At 40.5% G+C, this 26,272-nt stretch overlaps 2 protein-coding genes across 12 annotated transcripts in view; one reads left to right on the forward strand and one right to left on the reverse strand.

Moving 5' to 3' along the window:
• Positions 1-21,176, forward strand: part of NIF3L1 (NGG1 interacting factor 3 like 1) — a 27,720-nt gene extending 6,544 nt beyond the window's left edge. For 6 of the 7 annotated variants that reach the window (XM_027589405.2, XM_027589407.2, XM_027589409.2 and 3 more), the window contains exons 4-7: positions 707-833; positions 3,255-3,393; positions 11,820-11,903; positions 17,148-20,325. In XM_027589405.2, the coding sequence (XP_027445206.1) occupies positions 707-833; positions 3,255-3,393; positions 11,820-11,903; positions 17,148-17,332 (535 nt within the window). In that variant the 3' untranslated portion in view covers positions 17,333-20,325. Of the gene's footprint in view, positions 1-706; positions 834-3,254; positions 3,394-11,819; positions 11,904-17,147; positions 20,326-20,476 lie in introns of those variants that run through there. The other variant, XM_027589412.2, reaches the window with a different exon arrangement.
• Positions 21,177-21,324: 148 nt separating this feature from the next.
• Positions 21,325-26,272, reverse strand: part of ORC2 (origin recognition complex subunit 2) — a 43,021-nt gene continuing 38,073 nt past the window's right edge. For all 5 annotated transcript variants that reach the window (XM_027589402.2, XM_027589403.2, XM_027589401.2 and 2 more), the window contains 3 exons: positions 25,959-26,020; positions 25,188-25,306; positions 21,325-23,067 (listed from right to left, as the gene is read on the reverse strand). In XM_027589402.2, the coding sequence (XP_027445203.1) occupies positions 22,981-23,067; positions 25,188-25,306; positions 25,959-26,020 (268 nt within the window). In that variant the 3' untranslated portion in view covers positions 21,325-22,980. The remainder of the gene's footprint in view (positions 23,068-25,187; positions 25,307-25,958; positions 26,021-26,272) is intronic.

Raw genomic sequence — 26,272 nt, forward strand, 5'->3', positions numbered from 1 at the left:
AGATCCCCATCTAGACCTACTGAATCTGAAACTCGGGGGGTAAAGCTCAGCAATCTGTGTTTTAATAAGTCTACAAGGAGAATTTGTGGTGCCTTGGTTGTGCAGTGGGGTTAAGCATCTGACTCTTGGTTTCCGTTTGGGTCATGATATCAGGGTCATGAGATCAAGCCCTGTGTTGGGATCTACACTGAACACAGAGCCTGCTTGACATTCTCTTTCCCTCTCCCCCTCCCGCTAATGCTCTCTCTCTCTCAAATAAATCTTTAAAAAAAAAATCTATAAGGAGATTTTGATGTGTGCTGAAGTTTGAGGAATATTATTCTAGAAAATAGTTTGGTTTGGGATTGAATCCTAAATTTCATGTAATTTAATCTATTTCAGGAGGCTGTAAACTGGATTGTTTAAAATACGATTCAAAGAGCACCTGGGTGGCTCAGTCAGTTAAGTGTCTGGTTAAACATCTGATTCTTGGTTTCAGCTCAGGTCAAGATCTTAGGGTTGTGAGATTGAGTCTCGTGGCAGTGAGGCCCAAACTCAGCACAAAGTCTGCTTGGGATTCTCTCTCCCTCCCCCTCTGCCCCTTCTCTTGTGAGCACATGCTTGCTTTCTTTCTCTCTCAGATAAATAAATAAAATCTTTACGAAAAATAAAATACATTTCGCTTACATTTATCCTAAAGGAGCAAGTGATTTTTTTTTTTTAATAGGACTGACGATGAAGAACAAACACGGATTAGTCTGAATTGTAGTCAGGAGGCTTTGATACAGGTGGTGGCTTTTCTTTCCCAGAGCAGACAGTTCTATCAGAAGACCGAAATTCTGTCACTGGAGAAGGTAATAAAAATATATTACTGTGCATTTTTGACGGATTCATTTGTAAATTGTTAGATTGACAGGCTGTTTACTTAAGCACAAGGTGGTGTTGAGTGCATAAAATACCCGGAAAAATATATTGAGAAAGGAAGACATTCCAGGAGTGGAAAAGTGTTGGTAGATGTTTAGTCTGTTCGGGCTGCTATAACACGTTTGGGCTCTATGTGGATAGCTTTTAAAGAACAGAAATGTATTTCTCACAGTTTGGGAGGCTGGGAAGTCCCAGGTAATGGTACCAACAGATGTGGAGTGGCATCTGGTGAGGGCCCACTTCCTGGTTCATCAGTGGCGCCTTCTCTCTGTGTCCTCACATAAAGGGAAGGACTAGGGATATCTCTCGGAGGCTATTTTATAAGCGAATCCCAGTCATGTGGGCTCCCCACTCATGACTTAAGTACCCCCCAAGGGCTCCACCTCTTAATACCATCACCTTTGGGGGTTAGGATTTCAACATATCAATTTGTGTGGGGCAGATACATTCAGGTCATAGCAGTGCCGTACTTTGAAAAAAAGTTCTGGTTTTGGGGTACCTGGGTGGCTCAGGCCATTAAGTGTCCGTCTCTTGGTTTTGGTTCAGGTCATGATCTCATGAGGTGGGTCATGAAGTGGGGCTCCATGCTGGGTGTGGATCCTGCTCAAGACTCCCCCTCCCCCCCAAGCTCACATGTGTGCTCTCTCTCAAAAAAAAGTAATAAAAAATAATTTTAAAGATTCTGTTTTGTTTTTTTTTAAGATTTTTTGAAAAATTTATTTAGTTGAGAGAGAGAAACAAGCAGGGTGAGGGGCAGAGGGAGAAGCAGACTCCCCACTGAGCAGGGAGCCGGTTGCAGGGCTTGATCCCAGGACTCCAGGATCATGACCTGAGCTGAAGGCAGATGCTTAACCAACTGAGCCACCCAGGCACCCGTAAAGATTCTGTTTTTTACTGAAGTGTAGTTGATACCTAGTATTACATAGCAGTACTTTTTAGGGTTAGAGACTCCGTTACAGGTTATAGATTCTGTCTCTTTTATACCCTCTGCCTGGACCATTTTATTTGCTCCTTTAACAACTGACCGCTATTTATGTAATGATTCCTGTATCTTGATTTTTCTGGCTCAGAATGCTTTCTTAAGGTAAAAAGTTAAACCTATATTTCCAGGGACTCTGTGGACATTTTCCTCCTAATGGATCCCACAGGTACTTCAATATATACAAATACTGACCTTATCTCCTGTATCACCCCTTTATTTTTATTTATTTATTTTTTAGAGAGAGCATGCACACCCGTGAGAGCAGGGGTTGGGGGGAGGGGCAGAGAGAGGGGGAGAGAGAGACTCTTAAGCAGGCTCCACCCTGAGATCATGACCTGAGCCGAAGTCCAGAGTTAGATGCTTAACTGATGGAGCCGCCCAGACGCCCCTACATCACCCCTTTAAATATTTTTTCTGTTTCATTGGTGGCATCATCATCTACCTTATTTTCTAAGTTTCCACAACTCTGCCTTGCCTCTCATAATATCCAAGCCCTGCTGATTCTGTCCCCAAATCAAAACTGTCTCTTCTCTATTTGCTTTGTCATCGTAGTAGTTGAAACTCTCATCTTTCGTCACCTGGGAGTTGAGTAGTCTCCCTAGTGGGCACCTGAAAGAGACAGTCCATGCTTTCGGGCACAGTGTACAAAGCCTTCATGACTGGCTATGCCTTCTGTCCCTAGCCCTGCTCTGCACACCAGCTAGAGTGTCTGCTCTTGGATCCACCGTGAGCTTATGCCTTCCACATTTCACCCTATCCCTTTCCTACTACACGGCACTTACCATCACTTTTTTTTTTTTTTTTTTTTTTAACCTTTTTTCTGATCTGGGAGACCCAAGTCTCTGTAAAACCTTTGATTCCAGGAGCCTGGGTGGCTCAGTCAGTTAAGCATCTGCCTTCGGCTCAGATCATGATCCCAGGGTCCTGGGATCGAGCCCCACATCAGGCTCCTTGCTCAGCGGGAAGCCTGCTTCTCCCTCTGCCTGCTGCTCCCCCTGCTTGTGTTCTCTTTCTCTCTCTGACAAATCTTAAAAAAACAACAACAAAAAGAACCCCTTTGATTGCACTTCCTCCAAGTACCCTCACGCCAAGTACCAGCTCATTTATTCTGTGGTTTCTTTGTGCTTCCATAAAATAGCACCTCTCCTGTATTTAAACACTTTTATTATGATTAGTTATCTAAACCTTTGCCTTTCCAGAAGACTGAGCTCGTAGAAGTCAGAGAATGTTTTTGTCAGGTTTGCATCCCGAGACTTTAGCCTGGTGCTGGCTATAGTAAGCTCACAGTGTGCATGTTTTATTCTCATCATTTGCTGTTTGTTTTCTAGGACGAAGATGGATAATTTTTCTAACTTCTCTTTCTCCTCAGCCTCTGCTTCTACATACTGGAATGGGACGGTTATGCACACTGGATGAATCTGTTTCCTTGGCAACCATGATTGAGCGAATCAAAAGGCACCTTAAACTATCTCATGTTCGCCTTGCTCTTGGGGTAGGAAGGACCTTAGGTAAATATGTACCGTTTATTTGTCTGGTGTATCTACTAATGTAGTATTATGTAGTGTTTGGGCAAAAGTTGAAGCTCTTGGTTATAGTCATATAAGTGACAGGAAACATGTTAGCTCATGGGAGATGACTGGTTTATTTTATCAGTCAGAGTGGCCTAGGTTATGCTGTGGTATACATCTTATTGGCTCAAACAAGATTTATATCTCTCTCATATTTGGTGTTCATTTCAAGTCAGCAGCAGAAGTCTCCTCACTGTAGACTGATTTCTGTTGCAGAGGGAGAGTTTTGGAGGGTCTTAAAGCATCAGTTAAGTATGCTAGCCTGGACATGATACATTTTCTGTTCAACTCATTGTCCAGAATTAATCACATTGCCAGTACAAGTCAGGGCATGAAATGCAGTCCTACCATGGGCCAAGAAGAGAGCTGGAAATTGTTATTGCTGCAATTCACAATGCAAATGTTACTTTTACAATACTGGTGATATTTTATAATGAGGTGCAAAGTGACCCACTGCAGTTTGAGTCTTATAGCCACTTCCTTGTCTTTTGGCTTTTCCCAGTATTTTGGGGAGCAAAGGAGGTGAACAGACCATTTGTCCTGCAGTGAGCCTAGCAGTGTACTGAACGTCCTAAGTATGTGAATTCCCACTGCAAAGGCAGTGAGTGGGGCATACTTGTGCTGAGTGTGGATTCTGAATGCCTTGGGTTCAAATTTGTCCTATTTGCTGCATGACTTTCGCGAGTCAGTGAACACCTCTGTGTCATGGTAGGCTCATCTGTTAAAACTGCAGTAACAATAAGAAAACCTTACTCATCAAGTTAGTCCAAGCCATGTGACAGGGCACAGTGACTGGCATACATAACATGCTAGCTGTTAATCATGTGGGAGGTATTATTATTCCCATTATATTACAGGTTCAGACAAATAGGTAACTTAGTCCCCACACAACTCATGGAAGTTAGTTTCCAAAGAAAATGGGTGACAGAGATGGGATTTGACTTCTGATCCAACCGCAAAGCTGCTTTTTTGATTTTTTCTTTCAGACTTAACATTTTTATGTTATTTATTGATTGATTTAATTTTTTAAAGATTTATTTATTTTGGAGAGAGAGCAAGCACGCACGCACGTGGGTGTGCGTGGGGGGTGGGGTCGGGAGGGTCAGAGGGAGAGGGAGAGACAGTCCCAAGCAGAGGCTGCACTGAGCACGGAGCCTAACGTGGGGCTTGATCTCCTGACCCTAAGATCACAACCTGAGTTGAAACCAAGAGTCGGACGCTTAACCACCTGTGCCACCCTGGTGCCCCTGTTTCATTTATTTTAATTGAAGTATACTTAACATACAATGTCATATTAGTTTCAGGTGTTCAGCAAGTCTGTAGACGCTGCTGTGCTCACTAAGTGTGCCTACCAGTCTGTCACCGTACAACACTATACGATACCAGTAACCATTTTCCTTGTGCTGTGCCTTTTGTCCCCATGACTTACTCATTCTGTAACTGGACATGTCTCCTACTCCCCTTCACGTATTTTGCCCATTCCCCCTCTCCTCTGGCAACCATCTGTTCTCTGTATTTATGGCTCTCCTGCTTTTTATTTCTTCTTTTGTTTTTTTTTAGATTCCATGTATGATTCCTCATTATGGTATCTGTCTTTCCGTCTGACTTATTTCACCTAGCATAATACCCTCTAGGTCCATCCATGTTGTTGCAAATGGCAAGATCTCCTTTTTTGTGGCAGAGTAATGTTTCATTATGTATACTTACCACATTTTTCTCCGTTTATCTGGTGATGAGCATTTAGTTTGCTTCCTTAGCTTGGCTGTTGTAAATAATGCTGCAGTAAATGTAGGGGTGCATATGTCTTTTCAAGTTTGTGTGTTTACTTTCTTTGCGTAAATAGTAGTGGGATTACTGGGTCATATGGTATTCTATTTTTAATTTGTTGAGGAACCTCCATACTGTTTTCTACAGTGGCTGCACCAGTTTGCATTCCCAACAGTACATGAAGGTTCCTTTTTCTCCACATCCTTGCCAGCATTTGTTATTTCTTGTCTTTTTGATTTCATCCTTTCTGACAGGTGTGAATGATACCTCCTTGTGGTTTTTGATTTGCATTTCTCTGATGGTGAGTTGAGTATCTCTTCACGTGTCTGATGGCCATCTGTATGTCTTTGAAAAAATGTTCAGGTTTTCTGCCCATTTAAATCGGGGACTTTTTGTTTTTTTAGTGTTGAGTTGTATAAGTTCTTAATATATTTTGGATGTTAACCTGTTTTTGGATTTATCATTGCAAATATCTATTCCCTTTCCAGTAAATTGCCTCTTCATTGTGTCGATGGTTTCCTTTGCTGTGTAAAAGTTTTTTGTTTTAATTAAGATTTTATTTTTTTGAGAGAGAGCAAGAGAGCAAACACAGGGTGAGGGGCAAAGGGAGAGTCAGACTCCCTGCTGAGCAGGGAGCCCAATGTGGGGCTCAATCCAGGACTCCAGGATCATGACTTGAACCAAAGGCAGACGCCTAACTGACTGAGCCACCCAGGTGTCCCTGTGCAAAAGCTTTTTATTTTGGTGTTGTTCCAGTAGTTTATTTTTGCTGATGTTTACCTGGCCTCAGGAGACCTATCTAGAAAAGTATTGTTAAGGCCACTGTAAGAGAAATTACTGCCTATGTTTTCTTTTAGGAGTTTTATGGTTTCAGGTTTCACATTTAAGTTTTTAATCCGTCTTGAGTTTATTTTTGTGTATGGTGGTAGGATAGGGGTCCAGTTTCATTCTTTTGCATATAGCTGTCCAGTTTTCCCAGCATCATTTGTTGAACGGACTTCTTCCCATTGCATATTCTTTTTTGAAGATTTTTTTTTTGAAGATTTTTTTTTGAAGATTAATTGACCATATATAAATGTGGGCTTATGTCTGGGCTCTATGCTGTTCCATTGATCTGTGTGTCTCTTTTTGTGCCAGTACCATGCTGTTTTGATTATTAAACCTTTGTGGTATATCTTGAAATCAAGAAGTGTGATGCCTCCAGCTTTGTTCTTTCTCAAGATTGCTTTGGCTATTCAGAGTCTTTTATGATTCCATACAAATTTTAGTATCATTTGTTCTAGTATCATGAAAAATGCTGTTGGTAATTTGATAGGGATTGCATTGAATCTGTAGATTGCTTTTGGTAGTATGGACATTTTAACATTCCATTATCAAATCCATGATAATGGATTATCTTTCCATTTGTGTCATCTTCAATTTCTTGTATCAGTGTTTTATAGTTTTCAGAGTACAGGACTTTCACCTCCTTGGTTAAGTTTATTCCTATTTTATTACTTTTGGTGCAATGGTAAATGGAATTGTTTCCTTAATTTCTCTTTCTGCTATTTCATTATTAGTGTATAGAAATGTAACATTTCTATATATTAATTTTGTATTTTGCAACATTGAATTTATTACTTTTAATGGTTTTTTGATGGCGTCTTGGGGTTTTTTTGTATATTGTCGTGGCACCTACAAATAGAGTTTTATTTCTTCCTTATCAATTTGGATATCTTTTATTTCTTGTTTGTTTGCTATGACTGGGACTTCTGGTGGCAAGAGTGGGCATTCTTATCTTATTCCTGAGCTTAGAGGAAAAGCTCTCAGTTTTTCACCATTGAGTATGATGTTAGCTGTGGGTTTCTCCATATATGGCCTTTATTATGTTGAGGAATGTTTCCTCTAAACCCACTCTTTTGAACAGATGTTGAATTTTGTCCAATGCTTTTTCTGCACCTATTGAGATGATCATATGATTTTTATCCTTCACTTTGTTAACATGGTGTATTACATTGATTTTATGACTATTGAAGCATCCTTGCATCCCTGTAATAAATGCTACTCGATCGTGGTGAATGTATTGTTGAATGTGGTTGGCTAATATTTTGTGGAGGATTTTTGCATCTGTGTTCACTGGGGATATTGGCCTGTAGTTTGGGAGTGTCTTTGTCTGATTTTGGAATTGGGGTAATGCTGGCCTTGTAGAATGTATTTGGAAGATTTCCTTCCTCTTCTATTTTTTGGAATAGTTTGAGGAGAATAAATATTAACTCTTGTAGAATTCACCTGTAAATTCATCTAGACTTGTATTTGTTGGGAGTTTTTTGATTATCAATTTGGTTTTGTTACTAGTAATCAGTCTGTTCAGATTTTCTATTTATTCCTGATTCATTTTTGGAAGATTGTGTATTTCCAGGAGTTTATCCATTTCTTCTGCGTTGTTCAGTTTGTTGGCATGTGATTTTTCGAAGTAGTCTCTCATCCTTTGTATTTCTTTTGTGTCAGTTGTTACTTTTCATTTCTGATTTTTTAAATTTGGGTCCTCTCTGTTTTTCTTGAGTCTGGCCAAAGGTTTATCAATTTTGTTTATCTTTTCAAAGAAACGAATCTTGGTTTCACTGATCTTTCCTATTGTTGGGTTTTCGGGTTTTTTGTGGGTTTTTTTAGTCTTTTTCATTTATTTCTGCTCTGCTCTTTTATTTCCTTCCTTCTACTGACCTTGGGTTTTGTTCTTTTTCTAATTCCTTTAAGTATAAGGTTAGATTGTTTACTTCAGATATTTCTTGTTTCTTGAGGTAGGCCTGTATCACTGTAAATTTTCCCTAGAACTGCTTTTGCTGAGTCTCAGATTTTGGACCATTGTGTCTTCATTTCCATTTGTCTCTCTGTATTTTTTTATTTCTTCTTTGATTTCTTTGTTGACCCATTGGTTGTTTAGCTTTCACATATTTGTGGTTTCTTCCAGTTTTTTTCTTGTGATTGATTACTAGTTTCATGCCTTGTGGTCTGAAAAGATGCATGATTCGATTTCATTCTTAAGTTTAGAGACTTCGGGGCAGCTGGGTGGCTCAGATGGTTAAGCATCTGCTTTCAGCTTAGGTCGTGATCTCAGGGTCCTGGGATTGAGCCCCACATTGGGCTCCCTGCTTGGCGAGGAGTCTGTTTCTCCCTCTCCTTCTACTGCTCTCCCTGCTTGTGCTCTCTCGCTCTCTCTGTCAAATAAATAAATAAAATCTTTTAAAAAAATTACTGAGACTTGTTTTGGGGCCTAACATGATTTATCCTGGAGAATCTTCCATGTACACTTGAAAAGAAGGTGTATTCTGGTTTTTTTGGGATGGAATGTTCAATGTATATCTGTTAGGTTCATCTGGACTAATGTGTCATGCAAAGACACTGTTTCGTTATGGATTTTCTGCCTGGATGATTTATCCATTGATGTAAGTGGGTGTTAAAGTTCCCTACTATAATGGTATTACTGTCAAGTTTTCCTTTTATGTCTGTTAATATTTGCTTTATGTACCTAGGTGCTCTGATGTTGGGTGCATAGATATTTATAATTGGTATATTTTCTTTTTGCATTGATCCTTTATCATCATGTAATGCCCTTCTTTGTCCCTTGTTAGTCTTTGTTTTAAAGTCTGTTTTGTCTGATGTAAGTGTTGCTACCTTGGTTTTTTTTTTTTTTTCCTTTTGCTTCCATTTGCATGGTATATCTTTTTCCATTTCTGCTCCTTCATTTTGTATGTGTCTTTAGGTGTGAGGTGAGTCTCTTGTAGGCAGCATATAGTTGGGTCTTGTGTTTTATCTGTTCTGCCACCCTAAGTTTATTGATTGGTGCATTTAGACCATTTACATTTAAAGTAATTACTGATAGGTATGTACTCACTGTTATTTAGTTTCTGGTTGTTTATGTAGTTCTTCTCTGTTCCTTTCTTCTCTTGCTCCCTTTCCTTGTAATTGATGATTTTCTTTAGTGTTAGCTTGGCTTTCTTTTCTCTTCATTTTTTGTGTATCTGTTACAGGTTTTGTGTTTGTGGTTACCAGGAGGTTTGCATCAGGCTCCACGCTCAGTGGGGAGTCTGCTATAGAATCCTAAGTATATAGCCATCTATAATAATGTGATGGTCACTTAAGTTGGAACACATTTTGTTTTTAAATTTATTCATTTTAGAAAGAGAAAGTGAGCAAGTGGGGGGAGGGGCAGAGTGAGGGAGAATCCTGAAGCAGGCTCCCCGCTGAGCCCGGAGCCCCATGTGGGGCTCAATCCCAGGACCCCAAGATCATGACCCAAGCCGAAATCAAGAATTGGCTGCCCAGCTGACTGAGACACCCAGGTGCCCCAGTTGGAACTCATTTTAAAAGAACTTCTTTTTTACTCCCTCCTCCATGTTTTTTGTATACATTATCTTATTTTACTTCTTTTTATTCGTAACTTTCTTCTAATTACGGCTTTTTCTTTTCCACGTAAAGAAGTTCTTTAATATTTTTTGTAAGTCTGGTTTAATGGTGGTGAGCTCCTTCAACTTTTGCTTGCCTGGGAAGCTCATTTTATCTCTCCTTCAAATCTGAATGATAATCTTGCTGGGTAGATTATTCTTGGTGGTAGGTTTTTTTCCATTTAGCACTTTAAATATATCCTGAACATTCCCTTTTGGCCTGCAAAATTTCTTCTGAAAATCAGCTGATAAAATTCTCTTTTAGTCCTTGACATTTTAATTATTATGTGTCATGGTATGGACCTCCTCGGGTTCATTTTGTTTGAACTCTCTGTGCTTCCTGAACTTGAATGTCTGTTTCCTTCTCCTGATCAGGGAAGTTTTCAGCTATTATTTCTTTAAGTAAGTTTTCTGGCCTCTTTCTCACTTCTCCTTCTTGGACTCATATAATGCTAATGTTTGTTAGCTTGATGATGTTGAAGAGATCCCTCACTGTATCCTCGTTGAAAAAATGTTTTTCTTTTTGCTGTTCAGGTTGGTTGTGTTCCATCACCTTGTTTTTCAGATCACTGATCCATTCTTCTGCATCCATTAATCTGTTGATTTCCTCTAGTGTATTTTTCATTTCAGTTATATTCTTCAACTCAGATAGGTTCTTTATGTTTTCTGTCTCTGTTGAAGTTCTCACTGAGTTCTTCCACTCTTCTCTGTAGTCTGGTGAGCATTATTATGACCATTTCTTTAAACTCTGCCTGGCATATTGCTTATCTCTGTTTCATTTAGTTCTTTTTCTGAGGTTTCGTCTTGTTCTTTCATTGGGAATTTACTCCTCAGTCTCCTTGTTTTGCTTGGCTTTCTGTGTTCATATCTGTGAATTAGGCGGAACAGCTACTTCTCCTAAACTTGAAGGGATGGTCTTGTGTATGATCATCCCTGTGTAGGCTGTATGTGCCCGGTGACTTTGGCTGGCTGGCTGGACGGTGTCTGGCATGATCTGGGAGTCCCAGGGTACTCTGTGCTGGGGCTATCCTAGTGGGATGGCAGGAGCTAAAGTGGGCATGGACCAGGATGGTCCTGAGGCTCTCAGAGAATGCCCTGGTAGGACAGCTGAAGCTGAAGTGGGTACACACCGGGGGGGGTGTCCCTTGGCTCTCAGTGTAGAGGGCATCCTGGCAGGATAACTGAAGCTGAAGTGGGTGTAAGCCGAGTGTCCCAGGGTGCTCTGTGCAGGGGGTGCCTTAGTGGGGCAGCTGGAGCAGAGGTGGGGAGTGGGCTGGGGAGGTCCCAAGGTGCTTTATGCAGGGGCACCCTGGCAGGATAGCTGTAGCTGAAGTGGTACAGGGCTGGGGATCCCGGGGCTCTCCATGCAGAGAGCCCCTCTTTTAAAATACCCCAGGGGGTGCCTGGGTGGCTCAGTCAGTTAAGTGTCTGACTCTAGATTTTGGCTCAGGTCATGATCTCAGGGTCCTGGGATCAAGCCCTGCATCAGGCTCCACGCTCAGTGGGGAGTCTGCTTGAGGATTCTCTCTCCCTCCGCCCCAACCCTGGTCACACTTGCGCACACACACACTCTCTCTCAAATGAATAAATCTTTAAAATACCTCTAATGTAGTGACCACTAATGAAGTGTCCATTCTAGAAGCCTTAAGGGCTAAATACTTGTTGGATTTGGGCTTCAAAGTTTGTTATTTTGCTCTTCAACTCTTCAGAGGTTGTTCTTTTAGAGTAAATATATTTTAAAATATATGTCAAATCAGCTTGTAGCATTTCTTTAACTAGCTGTTTTGGTTCCTCACCTGAGAACAGAGATAGTACCTGCCTACCTTTCACCTTTGCATGGAAACCCAGGAGAGGTCACTTTACCTAGCAGCAGGGATAAAGCCTAGAGCTGCGCAGTTAGCACTGTTCAGTGGTACCTTCCGTGGACTTGTGCAGCCACGTACATCTGAAGAAATAACAGCCCTGTGTTGGGTTATTTATGCAATACCAAAGAATAATCTGCTTGTTTCTATGAAGACATGCTTTGTTATTTTTTAAAATTCAGTAAGCAAAGTTGATGTACTGGTGATGAGACCAGACTGAAATCTGTATTACATGAAGGATTCTTGACACAAATTATAATGCTAAAATGAAGGGCAATTGTAAAGTATTGGTCTTCTTGTTTCCTTTATCCTAAAGAGTCTCCAGTCAAAGTTGTGGCCCTCTGCGCTGGTTCTGGGAGCACGGTGCTGCAGGGGGTGGAGGCCGACCTTCACCTCACAGGTAGGACAGCCTTTGGGTCTCCTTTTCTTTTTTTGTGTGTATCCTTTCCCAACCTTGGTTTATGTTTTACAAGATAAAAAATAGATTTTAGGACAGCACTTGGTATATAAATGGATCTGATAACTGTTGTTTGAACCTGAACTAAACAGGAACCACACTGAAATTGGAGACAGATCATATTCTTTGTAGAGGGGAAAAAAAATCATTTAGCAGTTTATTATTAGATTATCTAAAAGACTGATGTTGAGCATTTATTTAACCTGTCTTCTTCCTACACATGATTTCTTTTTCTGGGACACTTTCTACCTTTCCACCTTAGCCAGAAAATGGTTCTTACTCAGCCCTTAGAGCCAGTCATTAGTTCCTGTCAGTTCTAGCTCCAGAATCTTCACAGAGCCTTTCCTCTTGTCTCTGCTCAGGCGTCATCTCCTACCTGAAATACTTTGGTAAGTCCCTAATCTTAGTCTTCCACATACGCCCCCCAAATTAACTGTTGTTCACAAGTACAGATTTAATGGGCTGTAGTATTACCCTAGCTACAAAGCCTTCAGCGATTTCCTTTCTGTGTCTTGGGCGAGCCTGAACGTCCGTCCTCTTCGATGCAGCCTCTGCTTATGCCGTTTTCTCCAGCCGGAACGCCTTTCTGGCCCCTTCCTTTATACTTGTAGCGATAAGCTCGGATACCTCCTCAGAGAAGCTTTTCCCGTCACTGTCTGGCTCCTGCCCTGATGGCATGCCTTCCTCTCCAATCCCTGTCACTTTGTCCTTCACCTCTAGGATACATTTCTTTTGGACAGTAATTGTTTGGCACCCAGGCTTGACATTCTGTCCTAGAGGCTAACATCTAATAGGTAACATGGCCTCTTGTTCAAAGGATTTGGAGGCACTTGATACACTTGCTGATACCAGCTGCATTTCCAACTCTGTTCCTCCTTAGGGTTAGGAGAGAGGGAGTTAATTACTTTTTCCAGGGTACCTGGCTGGCTCAGTCAGTAAAGTGTGTAACTCTTGGTCTTGGGGTTGTAAGTTCGAGCCCCACGTTGGGTACAGAGATTACTTAAAAACAAGATGTTTAAAAAAAAATTACTTTTTTGACTTCTAGGACCAGAATCCAGGGTCTTAACCCCCTGGCCATTCCCATGGCTACTTCCTAAGCCTCTGTATTATTACTCCTCTCCTGCCCCCCATGTCCGTGCCCCTTATTATCTAGCACACCCTCCTTCAGAGGCTGCTGAACTTAACATTGTCACATCCGGAAGTATAGAGGTGCAGCATCTGAGCAAGCCTGATGTAATTGCTCTGAACTTATTAAAAATATACACAACCGTTACCCGTTTTCTATTCTTCTAAAGATGTTATAATTTTTATAAGCCCTCCAACTTGTACCAGATTGAAGTAAACTTTCAGGGGAGCCTGAGTGGCTTAGTTGTTAAGTGTCTGCCTTCGGCTCGGGTCATGGTCTCGGGGTCCTGGGATTGAGCCCCGCATCGGGCTCCCTGCTCAGTGGGAAGCCTGCTTCTCCCTCTCCCACTCCCCCTGCTTGTGTTCCCTCTCTCGCTGTGTCTCTCTGTCAAATAAATAAATAAAATCTTTAAAAAAAAAAAAAGGAAAAAGCTTTCAATGCATAAGCAATTTGACAGACTATCTTATAGCATTATATGACTAATTTTAGTATTTATTGTTTTAATTTTTTAAATACTTATTTTAGAGAGCAAAAGCGAGCAGGGGAGGGGTAGAGGAGAGAATCTTCAAGCTGACTCCCTGCTGAGCATAGAGACTGACCTGGGGCCCGATCCCACAACCCTGAGATCATGACCTGAGCTGAAACCAAGAGTAGGATGCTCAACCGGCTGAGCCACCCAGGCTCCCCATGACTATTTTAAAATTAACTGTAGGGGCACCTGGGTGGCTCAGATGGTTAAGTGTCTAACTCTTAAAGTTTCAGCTCGGGTCATGATCTTACGGTTGTGGGATCGGGTCCCGCATCAGGCTCCTTGCTCAGCAGGGAGTCTGCTTGTCTCCCTCTCCCTCTGCTCTTCTCCTTGCTCTCTCTTTCTCTCTCACTGTTAAATAAATAAATCTTAAAAAAAATGTAAGGGGCGCCTGGGTGGCTCAGTCGTTAAGCGTCTGCCTTCAGCTCATGTCATGATCCTAGGGTCCTGGGATTAAGACCCGCATCGGGTTCCCTGCTCTGCGGGAAGCCTGCTTCTCCCTCTCCCACTCCCCCTGCTTGTGTTCCCTCTCTCGCTGTGTCTCTCTCTGTCAAATAAATAAATAAAATCTTTAAAAAAAAAATATATATATATATAATTACAGCATTTTACTTTGAAAAAATTTCAGACTTGGGGAAAAGTTGCAAGGATAGTACAATGAACTTTTGTATGCCCTTCACTTAAGATTACTAATGGTTATGGGGCACCTGGGTGGCTTAATCGGTTAAATGTCTGACTTGATCTCGGCTCAGGTCTTGATCTCAGGGTCGTGAGTTCAAGCCCTATATTGGGCTCCACACTGAGCATGGAGCTACTTAAAAAAATAAATGAGTAATAAAGGTTACTGATGGTTATATTTTGCTACATTTGCACATTCTGTGTCACATATATATGTGTGTATAAATATTTATGGGTGTGTGTATAAATATATTTCTGTTTATGTGTTTCCCCCAAAACCATTTTGTAATAAATTGTATACATGACCTTTTATCTTATCCCTAAATACATCAGTATATGTCTCCTAAGGATGAAGACATTATATGACCATGCACAGTGATGAAATACAGGAATTTAATATTGTTAAAACACCTATTTAATATGTAGTCTATATTTAAATTTTGCCAATTGATCAGAATTGTATCATTTCTTTTTCTTTTTCTTTTTTTTTTTTTTTTTTTTTTAAGATTTTATTTATTTATTGGAGAGACAGAGAGAATGAGAGAGAAAGCACATGAGATGGGGGGAGGATCAGAGGGAGAAGCAGACTCCCTGCCGAGCAGGGAGCCCGATGCGGGACTCGATCCCGGGACTCCAGGATCATGACCTGAGCCGAAGGCAGTCGCTTAACCAACTGAGCCACCCAGGCGCCCTATCATTTCTTTTTCTGATTGGTATCTAGTCCCTCCCTGGTCACTGTATCTAGAATGCATCTTTGTCCACAGCACTGTCATTTTTGAAGAGTATAGACCATTTGTTTTGTGGCATATCTCTCAGTTTGGGGCATGTGATTGTTTTCCTATAAATAATGACTTTCTTAAAACTAGGTTTTTTTTTTTTTTTAACTATTAAGCAATATGTGCAAAGATAAATTAATGCAATTCAAAATTGTTAAAATAGCCTTCCTATCTGGTTACTTGGGGAAATACAAAGTGTCTTATCTGGCTGACCTTGGTTGTCTGTGATCTCTGAGGTATCACTTTGAGTTATAACTTTAGGGATGAAAAGTACCCAGCTCAGAGACCACACACAGGCCTGTGCTGATGTCCGTCACCCTTCCCTTGAGCGGAACATGGTAGTATCAGGTCATTAAGGGCAATATTGTGGAAGGACCAGCAGATGGGGTGCTTGCTCCTTGCAAATATAAATTCTCTCTCATTTGCTCTTTCTTTCCCACAGCTACCATCCTGAGCTAGGCCTTGCTTCCCTTTTAGCTTTTATTCAACTATTATTCAGCTATTATTGCAGAGTCTTTGCAGACTCCTCCACTTTCACACCTTCTCCTTAGAGCATTTCTAACCGTCTAGGCCACCGAACTTGTCTCTCCTGAAGCATGCCTTCTAACTTGGGCCCGTTAGGGTCTTTTTTTCTATTACAGATTAAGATATTTCACTATTACAGATTAAGATATTTTGGGTGCGCCTGGGTGGCTCAGTCGGTCAAACATCCGACTCTCAGTTTCAGCTCTGGTCATGATCTCAGGGTCGGGAGGCTGGGCACCACGCTCCGCAGGCAGTCTGCTTGAGAGTCTCTCTCCCCCTCTGCCCCTCCGCTCGTGCGTTCTCTAAAATAAATAAGTAAATAAAATCCTAAAAAAAAAAGACATTTTAAAAGGTGCTTGAATAAAAACTATCCCATATTATGAAATTTCATATGTTGGGGAGCAGGGGGAAGTGTGGGGGGTTGAAAATTTCTCAGGGAGAAAAAACCTTTTTTTCTTATTTTTTTAATGCTAAATTTTAGGGCTCTAAACATATTTCAAAATTATGCCTGTTATGAACAAGCCAAATTGTGCAGTGTCTTTTTGCTGTTAAATTTGAAAGTCATCACATTCACAAATGGGGTTTTTAAAAATTCAAAACACTTGAGTTTTCCCAAAATCTTTTTATAAAAGATGAGATCCTCTTCTGCCAGTAACTTCAGAATTTCTGGAAATTTTGCCGAAGTCAAAGGAAAATAAATGCCCTGTTTTTATTTTTATTTTTTTAGCTTGTCTTTTAGAAATAACCTTAAACTCATTTCATCTTTATGAATTAGACTAGAGTTTATACTGAAAATTTTGGTGTTCACAAAGCATAAAGGAGTCTTTGGAAAGTATACCTAGGATTTTCTGGAGGTATTTGTTATGTAATATTTATATGAGAGAGTTTTCTGAAAGCCCCAGTTTACTTAACAGTGGTCACTTATTTTATAATGGAAACATTTTGTGTTTTTTGTTTTTTTTTTTAAAGTAGGCTCCAGGCCCAGCATGGAGCCCAAGGCAGGGCTCAAATTCATAACCCTGAGATCAAGAGGTGAACTGAGATTAAGAGAGAAGTTTAACCAGTGAGCCCCCCCAAGCGCCCCTAATGGAAACATTTGGAATGGGTGTCCTTATGGGTCTGGTTCTGGCAGTGTTAGAAACTGTTGCATATGCGGCTTTAGATACTTGTCTTGAGCAGGCCAAGGAGAAAGAATTTGGAATTCTCAGTGGGATGGTCTCTTTCTAAATTGGAGGACATGTAGGGGCGCCTGGGTGGCTCAGTTGTTGAGTGTCTGCCTTCGGCTCAGGTCATGATCCCAGGGTCCTGGGTTCGAGCCCCGCATCGGGCTCCCTGCTTGGTGGGAGGCCTGCTTCTCCCTCTCTCACTCTCCGGAGCTTGTATTCCCTCTCTCGCTGTGTCTCTCTCTGTCAAATAAAATCTTTTAAAAAATAAATAAATAAAAAATAAATAAGTTGGAGGACATGTAAGAAAACCTGTACCTGACTTATGGTTCAGCATTCTACAGACTCCATGTCTAATATTTAAGTGTTTGCTCTTTCCTTTGTTGGCAGGTGAGATGTCCCATCATGATGTTCTGGATGCTGTGTCCCAAGGAATAAACGTCATCCTCTGTGAACATAGCAACACTGAACGAGGCTTTCTTTCTGATCTTCAAGATATGCTGGGTGCTCACTTGGAGAATAAGATTAATATTATCCTGTCAGAGACAGACAGGGACCCTCTTCATGTGGTATAAAGCATATATAGCATAAATAACAGGATGACAGTCTGCAAATTGATTGCCTCCCAACTTGAATGCATAACGTGAATCAGTGGAGTTAGAATCCTCCCGGAAGAATGTCTTAGAATGTACATTATTTCTGGTTTGTAAATCTGCTTCACCAAATGTTCTGTAGCTCATATGGTAAAAACCATAACATAACTACCATTCAAGAACAAGTATTCATTATAAGATGAATTAAGATGATTATACAATGTAAAGCATATATTCATTATAAACTACAGGAGAGATCCACTGAAATCTGTTTACTTAACATTCTGGGTTAAGTTGCTCAAGCAGTCTTCTCCTTAGCTTACTTATAGATGGGATGTGTCGTTCTAGATCTCTCTGCCCTTGGTTAGTTTAAAAATATACTTTAAAAAACTTGAGATTGGAACACTTATTTCTAGGTATCACCCCTCTAGGGGGTGATAATGTCTATCTCTATGTTCCCATTCTCAGATCACTAATCTTTCACCTAAATTTCAGAATCAGGATGAGGTTTTATGTTTTTTTTTTTTTAATATAGATGATCATTATTCATGACTATTGTTTTATTGCTTTTTAGGTAACTCACCTGGAATTTTATTAGTAATATTTTTATTGTTATGTTAATCGCCATACATTACATCATTAGTTTTTGATGTAGTGTTCCATGATTCATTGTTTGCGTGTAACACCCATGGAATTTTATTAGTAATATAAAAATGGTTAGCTTTTAGAATAATCCCAGTTATCATACAATATTAACTTTGTGCTAGGCATTCTCAGGTATGTTATAAACACTTTCAATCTTGAGAAACAAGAATATAGGTATTATGATTTCCATTTTACAGATGAGTAAACTGAAACAGGTTAAGTAGTTTGCCCAAGGCCACATGGCTAGGAAATGATGGGAGTTTGGACACAAACTCAGGTAGTCTGGCTCCAGAAGTCTGTGTTCTTTTTTTTTTTTTTTAAGATTTTATTTATTTGTTTGAGAGAGCGAGCATGAGAGGGGGGAGGGTCAGAGGGAGAAGCAGACTCCCCGCTGAGCAGGGAGCCCGATGCAGGACTCGATCCTGGGACTCCAGGATCATGACCTGAGCCGAAGGCAGTTGCTTAACCAACTGAGCCACCCAGGCGCCCTCAGAAGTCTGTGTTCTTAACTACTTCTTAATGAACATTGACGAGAAACCTGATACAGGAGGTTTGTAAGAAATCCTGAAGGAAAAAGATCCATTTTAGCTGGGATTTTCTCTGGGTGGTATGGGAGTTTTTTCTTTCGAATTCTTCTATATATATTTCCAGTTTCTCTGCTGAGATTTTTCCTTTGGTAATGACAAAAGCCAGTCTTTTAAAATACCGTCTAAGATGAGAAAGGAAAGCATTTTCTTTCTTTTGTAGGACCCTTATCCTACCAGTCATCTCCTGGAGGATTTGGGATCCTAACTTAAAAATTATTCTTGGTGGTTCACCTGTAATATTGTTGATTCACCACAGAAATAACCAATAAGACCGAGCCTTAAGAAATGCCCCCAATTCGAGGGTTGGAGGAGGAGCCAGGAGAGGAGGTGGGTAGAGAATCCGCAAAGCATCAGAAGCCAAGGAGAAAACTTTGATGGGGAAAGGTCGACATCAAAGTCGAGCCAGTGGGAGAGCAGACAGCTTTGAGAGACTCTTAGTGGCGTTTGCCTCAGTCATTGCTTGTGTTCTTTGTGCCGGGCCCATGGCGATGTGGGGAGAACAGGACGGAAGTTTGGATGGTACTTCAGGGTTTATGGTAATTCCCTATGCTAAAGATACAGAGGGCTTGCAGGGAAGGTTTTCTGGGGCAAGGGGGTGGAGTTCAGTCAAGAGGCACAGCTTGAACCAGCGGTAGGTAGTACACTGAAAAAGCCCAAGTAAGTCATCCGTTATTGTCTGGGCAGAAAGCAGGAGGCAGGAATGATAATGGTCAGAGATGATGCTTAAGAAATAGCTTGGGGGCAGTGATGCTTAAACCTTTTTTTCCTTTGTGGCACACTGAAGGTAGGACATGATTTCACCTTTAACAGTTACTCATCCTGAAGGTTGTGGATTAAATTCCTTTTGTTAGAGTTTCGAAGGGATTTAATGGATCAACGAATTTGTTTATGATTGGACATGCTTATTGCTAAATTTTTTTGTTGTTGAAGAATGCCATTGTTACTACAATTTTTAAAGTTTCTCTACTGGCATGCTAGCGTTTCTAAGTAACTAAAAATACCCCCAAATATGTCCTCTGTAGTTTTTTAAAAATAAAGTATCACCAAAGATGAATTCTTTATTTTCACTTGTCAAATTTTCTGAACTGGTAACTTTAAGGTGTTGATTGTTTAGTTGTATATCTCATTGCTTTTCAAACTCAGTGTGCAGTAGAATGTATGGAGGTGTAGTTTAAAAAATGCAGACTGATTCAGATGCCCGAGTAGGGCCTCAGCACTTGTGTGTTCCCGAGGGAAAGCTGCTGCGGCTGCTGCCATTTCAAGGACCACATGTGAGGCAGCACAAGTGAAGACGGCGACCTGAGTGTGTGGGCGGGCGCAAGGCCGAAGTGTGCTGCTGTATGCCCAGATTGTTACAGAATGTGCTAAGGAGTTTTCTGTTAACCTCACATTTAAAGTTCTCTTTTCCATAGCATCAGTTTTTTCAAACTTCTTTTCAACATGTTAAGAATACTGGAACTTTCAGTGCTATTAACACCCCATAATATTTCTTCCTTCATATTCCTTACAACTCCTCTATCTAGCACAGAGCCTTCTGTGTAGGAAGTGTTCAGGAATATCATCTCCAGTATAAAAAAATTCAAAAACATCCAGCTCCAAATAGTCCCTGAGCACACTGTTCATTCCAGCAAGAAGTCTCCAGAGAGGTAATGAATGAAAGGCACGTTTTCTCCAACTTGAGGACCGCTGCATAGTACTGGAGATGGTACACCAGCCAGGCTAATCAAGGTTCTAACTGATGACATTCCTCCCCTCCCATCAAACATGAATGAAAAGGTTCTGACAGCAATTTGAAATCCCAAAATGTAGGAGACTCTCCTAAGGGAGAAGTCAAGTAATTGCAGAAAGCCCAAGAACAAAGTCATTTGCGTAACACTTTTTTTTTATTCCTCAGTTTCAGGAGCCACACGGTCTGATAAGGCAGACCCTCCTGACTTTCTCATCTCATGGTTACTCAGGACTAAGCTGGAAGAGTCTTCTCACCTCCTAGAATAAACATTCTGAACAATGCTGCTGGCTCCACATTGAATTAGGGGAAAAAAGTAGACTTCTAAAGTAAGTTTTTTAAAAAAAAGATAAGCAAAATCTATTAACCATCCCCTAAACTCACTCATCTTTTATATGAATGTTCATGTATTAAAATGACAAACATGCTGAGAAAATCAGTTTCTAGAGTATCACAAGAACTGATTTAGCACTCTCTGCATCAGGAATGCAGTGTTATGTCCAACTTTTGTAGAGTGCAAGAATGCCTGTTCGACGTCCTCTGTGCCTTTTTTGGGCCTGTTTGGCCATTTTATTTATTTTTAAGATTTTATTTATTCGTCAGAGAGAGCAGAAGCAGGGGGGATGGCAGGCAGAGGGAGAAGCAGGCTCCCCATTGAGCAGGAGCCTGATGCAGGGCTCGATCCCAGGAACCCGAGATCATGACCTGAGCTGAAGGCAGATGCTTAACGAGTGAGCCACCCAGGTGCCCCGATTTGGCCATTTTATTAAGTGCAGCCAGAAAAATCTTCCAAGGTTTTCAGGTCTGTTCCACTCTTGTCAGAAGCAAGTAACAGAAGTTGGGGGCCTTAGCAGTCAAGCTCTTAACTGGTAAGAGAATAAGGAACATTGATACTGAAACAAGTTGACGAAGAGTGTAGAATAATTAGCAGAATTACAGATCTTCAGATCTGTAAGATGCACTTATAAAATTTTTGAATTTTTGAATTTAGTAAAAAACCAGTACTATAAAAATGATTCTATCCAAATTGGCTTTTTATTTATTAATAGACTGTTGACACATACTGCTTGCAAGTAGTATGGACACAAAAATTATAAAAATAAACCAGTAGATATTTAAGGGCAAATGCAAAATTTGCATATTAGGTCATTAAAGATTTTATATACTTTTTATACTACAAGTTATAAACTAGATATATTAAGCAAAAAAAAAAAAGCAAGGTGCAAACGAGCACGTATCATATGCTACCATTTGTGTTTTTAAAAGGAGATACGGACACATACCCTTCCGTGTGCATAGAATACCTCTGGAGGAATAAACTATCACTGGTTGCATAAGGGACTGGATCGGTGAAGGGGAAGGAAACTCACTTTTTATTGAATTATCCTTTGGGAACAATTTTTAGAATCAAATTCATGTACTAGTTTTTTTAAATATTTTGATTATATATGACTAAGCCCTCATCCATGGATTTAACAAATTATATGCCACAAAGAGAAAAGACTTAAATTCTGAGCATTTTGGGAAACAGTTTCATGAAAGGGCTTTACAAGATAATGTACCGCATCAGCAGTTCTCACTTATTACAATGATATTTTATTGAAAAATTTCATTTCCAAGTATGAAATATTTTAGAGAGTATGTGAAGACTATAAGCTGACCAGTGGCCAAAGTTAGCCTTTTTCTCTTTCCTAAGGAAAAAGGTTCATGTAAGTATTTAGAGGGCTTGAAATTGTTACTTTAAGAAAAAAACTGAAATGTCTTATAGTGAGTTTTGGGTCTACTTGATAGAGAAGTCAAGATTAAAATCAGCCATTAATATGCTACTCGTAAGTCATTGAAGAAAAATGTCAATGCAAAAATAATTACATTTTTTTTTCTGTTGTCTTGAAAACAATGCCTAAAATGTAATTCGGGACTGTGTTTCCGTAGCCTGGCTTCTTACTTGTGTCATGAAGGTGATGGCGCAGATGTTGGCTGCTCCGCGTATCCTGATTATTGTTCCTGTGCTTTCTAAGGTGGGTATACACCCTATATGCTCATTATGCTTTTCCCACTATCCCAACTGAAGAGGGTCACTCCCTCTTCCCCCACCCCACCAGAATGGAGTCTGAATCCAAAAGGAGAAAGCTAGATCACCTACTCTTCCCCAGTCTTACACACCTTTTTTAAGCCGTTTAAGAACAGGCAGATGATCTGCCTTCTTTACACTCGTCAGCTCTGACAGAACAGCAAATAAAGTAGATTTATGTGATGTCACTGTTTTTGTACTTCCATGCTCTGGAACAAACACATTTGCCAACAGTCAGCTCTGGGAGTGTTTAAAAGGCCCTCAAAAAATTAGGAATATCATCTCCAGTATAAAAAAATTCAAAAACATCCAGCTCCAAATAGTCCCTGAGCACACTGTTCATTCCAGCAAGAAGTCTCCAGAGAGGTAATGAATGAAAGGCACGTTTTCTCCAACTTGAGGACCGCTGCATAGTACTGGAGATGGTACACCAGCCAGGCTAATCAAGGTTCTAACTGATGACATTCCTCCCCTCCCATCTTTAAGTCTTGTACACTGGAAGAGTCTAATGTTAGATGTAAACACAACACTTTAGACTAGAGGAGTGGCAGCTGGGGTACAACCCTTCCTTCCACAAAAGATTCAAGAGTAAAGGACAACTTCAAGACTCCTCTTCTTCCTTTTCCAGGAAATCACTCAGTGTTCCATTGTCCACAGGAATTAACAGATACTCCACTCCATCAGTTCCCTAAAAGAAGTGAGAATACCCTGGACATTAGTCATTTGTAAAGCGATATAGGTGAACCCTGTCGTAGGTTAAACAAAAAAAAAAAGGATTTATTATTTTATATAAATACAGAAATGTAAAGACTAAGGCAAAAGGGTACGTAGGCTTATCTATTTAAATACACTGAGTTTATAGTTAAACCACTTCATAGTAGAAAAGAAGACTAGAGGGTGAGTATATCTCTTTACCCTCCTGCTCTTTCTAGAATCTTACCCTACTGATTTCTCTGTTCTTTTAACCAGGTATCTCCATCCCCCCCTTACACCCCCCCCTTTAAAAAAGTAATCTCCAGGGGTTCCTGGGTGGCTCAGTTGGTTAAGCATCTGCCTTCTGCTCAGGTTGTGATCCCAGGGTCCTGAGCTCCCCGCCCAGTGGGAAGTCTGCTTGTCCCTCTGCCTCTGTCCTTCCCCCTGCTCATGCTCTCTAATAAAATCTTTAAAAAAAAAAAAATGTAAAAAGTAATCTCTACACCCAACACGGGCTGGAATTCACAACCCTGAGATCAACAGTCACATGCTCTGTGCTGCCCTTTTTAAATAACCCTCACTAAATTCTCATTTCTATCACCCAACCTCTACCTTTCCAGAAGAGTTGTCAATAATTACTGGTTTCCGTTTCCTCACCTTTCACTCGACTCAGTGCAACCTAGCTACTACCACCATTACCATGTCATTAAAAGACCTTCTGTTTGGACCACTGAGGAATTCTTTACTCCTGAATCCAATACATATTTTCAGTTTTCATCTTTTTGGCCTCTTAGCAGAACCTGACACTGCTGACTGTTCTTTCTTAAAACGTGCTTCTCTTCTATGACATCATATTCCGGTTTTCTTTCTGGCTATCTGGCTGTTTCTCCTGCCTCTACACGTTTATCTTCTACTTGGCCATAAAATGTCACACTTCTAGGCTTAGTTCCTGGCCTTCTAATCTCTCTCCCACCGATGCCTGGTTTCCGTTACAACCTAAATACACAGGGATTAATCTGTCTCCAGCTCAGATCTTTCCTCTGTTTTTTTTCCCTAGGAAACCCAGTTGCCTAGTTGACATCTCCATTTGGAAATCTCAAAAGAACCTCAAACAGAGTAAGTCCAAACATACTACAATCAGGAACTCATGATCTGTCTCCTCAAAAATGTTTCTCATCCAGTGATCTCACCATTTCTCTGGTTATGCAAGCCAGACACCAGAAGTCATTCTTGATTGCTCATATCCAATCTATCAGTTCTTGTCAGTTTGGCCTCCCAAGTGTATCTGAACTCCAACCACTTTTCTCTCTTCATCCTAGTCAAGTTACCATCAGCTCTACTACTACTATGACTACTAACACACCTCCCTATCTGATCTCTGTGCACTGACATTTAGCAATCCCTACCCCACCCTGCCCCATTCCATTCTCCGTACCAGCGTCAGAACAATTTTTTTTAATGACTTCCCTTAATTTTCCAATGAAGATTAAAATCCTTTCCTTGGCCTAAAAGTAGTGTGTGGGCTAGTCCTTACGTCATTGTCTTTTCAGCCTCGTCTTGGGGCACACTGGCCTTTCAGTTTTTCTCTCTGACCAGTTATCTCCTAGTTTCCCTCTAGATCTCAGCTCAGTGGTCTGATGTGACTCTGACGTCTTTCAGAACCATGTGTCTTTCTGATCATAGGACACCACAGTTAAAGCTTTACGTGTGTGTGACTGACAAATGTCCATCTCCTCCATTAGACTTTAAGCTCTATCAGAAAGGAGTTAGGCTTTTGCTTACTACTATATCCTAATACTTAGTGCTCCATATAGACCCAATTAACGAACGTGGTAGAAGGAAGAAGGGGAAAAAGGAATAGAATTATCTGACTCCTATTTCTAATGGCCTATTACTCTGGACTAGAACTCTTCTAAGTTCTCTGCTCTGAAGCTGAGTACTTCCACTTTATCTCTTTCTACAGAACTCAAATGGCACACCGCCTAAACGGATCCTTGTGGCCCATCATGGAACCTGCATTTTATTATCAAAGTTGAGTCAAAGGCATACTTGTCCTTAAGTAAACAAGAGATAAGGTAATCCTAGCATATAATGCTGTAATAGCAAAACTCTCACCTTCTTTGTCCTTAGAAGCTTGTGGTCCCTAAATTCAGTTAACTGGGCCCGAAGTGTCAGATCACTATTGACCAGGAATGCCTCTCGACACTGTTGGTAAAAATCTTGAAAAGAAAATCCTAGAGAGTTCAAAAGGAGATGTGAACATAAGTCAGCATTTAAGACATGACCCTACATGTGGGTGCCCATACCAAAGAACACAAGCTGTTGCCATAGTATGTCAGAACAGTCAGTACTGATTAAAAAAAAAAGGTACCTCTGGAAGAAGTGAAACTAGAGAACACTTAAGTATTATACGCTGTGGCTTACATTTTAAAGGGAACTGACTGGTTGAAAGCAGTCATCTGTGACCAAGTGAAACAAATGTTGTGGGCAGCTTTCAGCAGCATGAATAGAGCTGACTTTCGAAGAAGGAACGAGTAAGTCAAGAGAGCTGCACGATTATTAAAATATTTGTCTAAATTAACACATTTTTACCTAAGGGGAAGAAAAGCTGCTAAGATGCCCAGCATATGAAGTGTATGTGATTGGTAGACACATATCCACAGTTACCATAGGAAATGTAAACCAGGCCAGACGTGTCTGTCGGTGTGCACTGGCAAACAGCGTCTCTGCAGGGCTTCTTGAAAACATGCCACGTGGCAGACAAACTGATCCCGGAGCAAACCATGTACCTGCCCCTGTGAAACGCTGCAGCGCTATTACTAGATTCCAGAAAAGGAATTTATGGGCTGAAACAAAAAGTCACACACAATCTAATATCATAAATACCAAGGTAAGAAGGGTTATCCTGGTTATCCAGCTGATACTTTATCAGTAGCCTGAAAATCCCCCTAAGGAGAAAAACAAAACAGGAATTCAAATCCAGAACATTAACATCAAAAGATAACAGTAAAATAGACAAAGATAATGTGAAATACTTGGTTTAAATCGTATGTATTTTCTTCTGTTCCTTTCTCCGGGAAACATCCTATCCTGGCCTTTCCTTTTAAGGAAAATCTAGGAGTTTTTTTTTAAGGCTACAGGTTGTTCAAGTTAGAAAATGTGGAATATATAATAAAATGTACAGAGGAAAATATTAATGC

This window comes from Zalophus californianus, chromosome 3 (assembly GCF_009762305.2).
Source record: "Zalophus californianus isolate mZalCal1 chromosome 3, mZalCal1.pri.v2, whole genome shotgun sequence".
NCBI lineage: Eukaryota > Metazoa > Chordata > Mammalia > Carnivora > Otariidae > Zalophus > Zalophus californianus.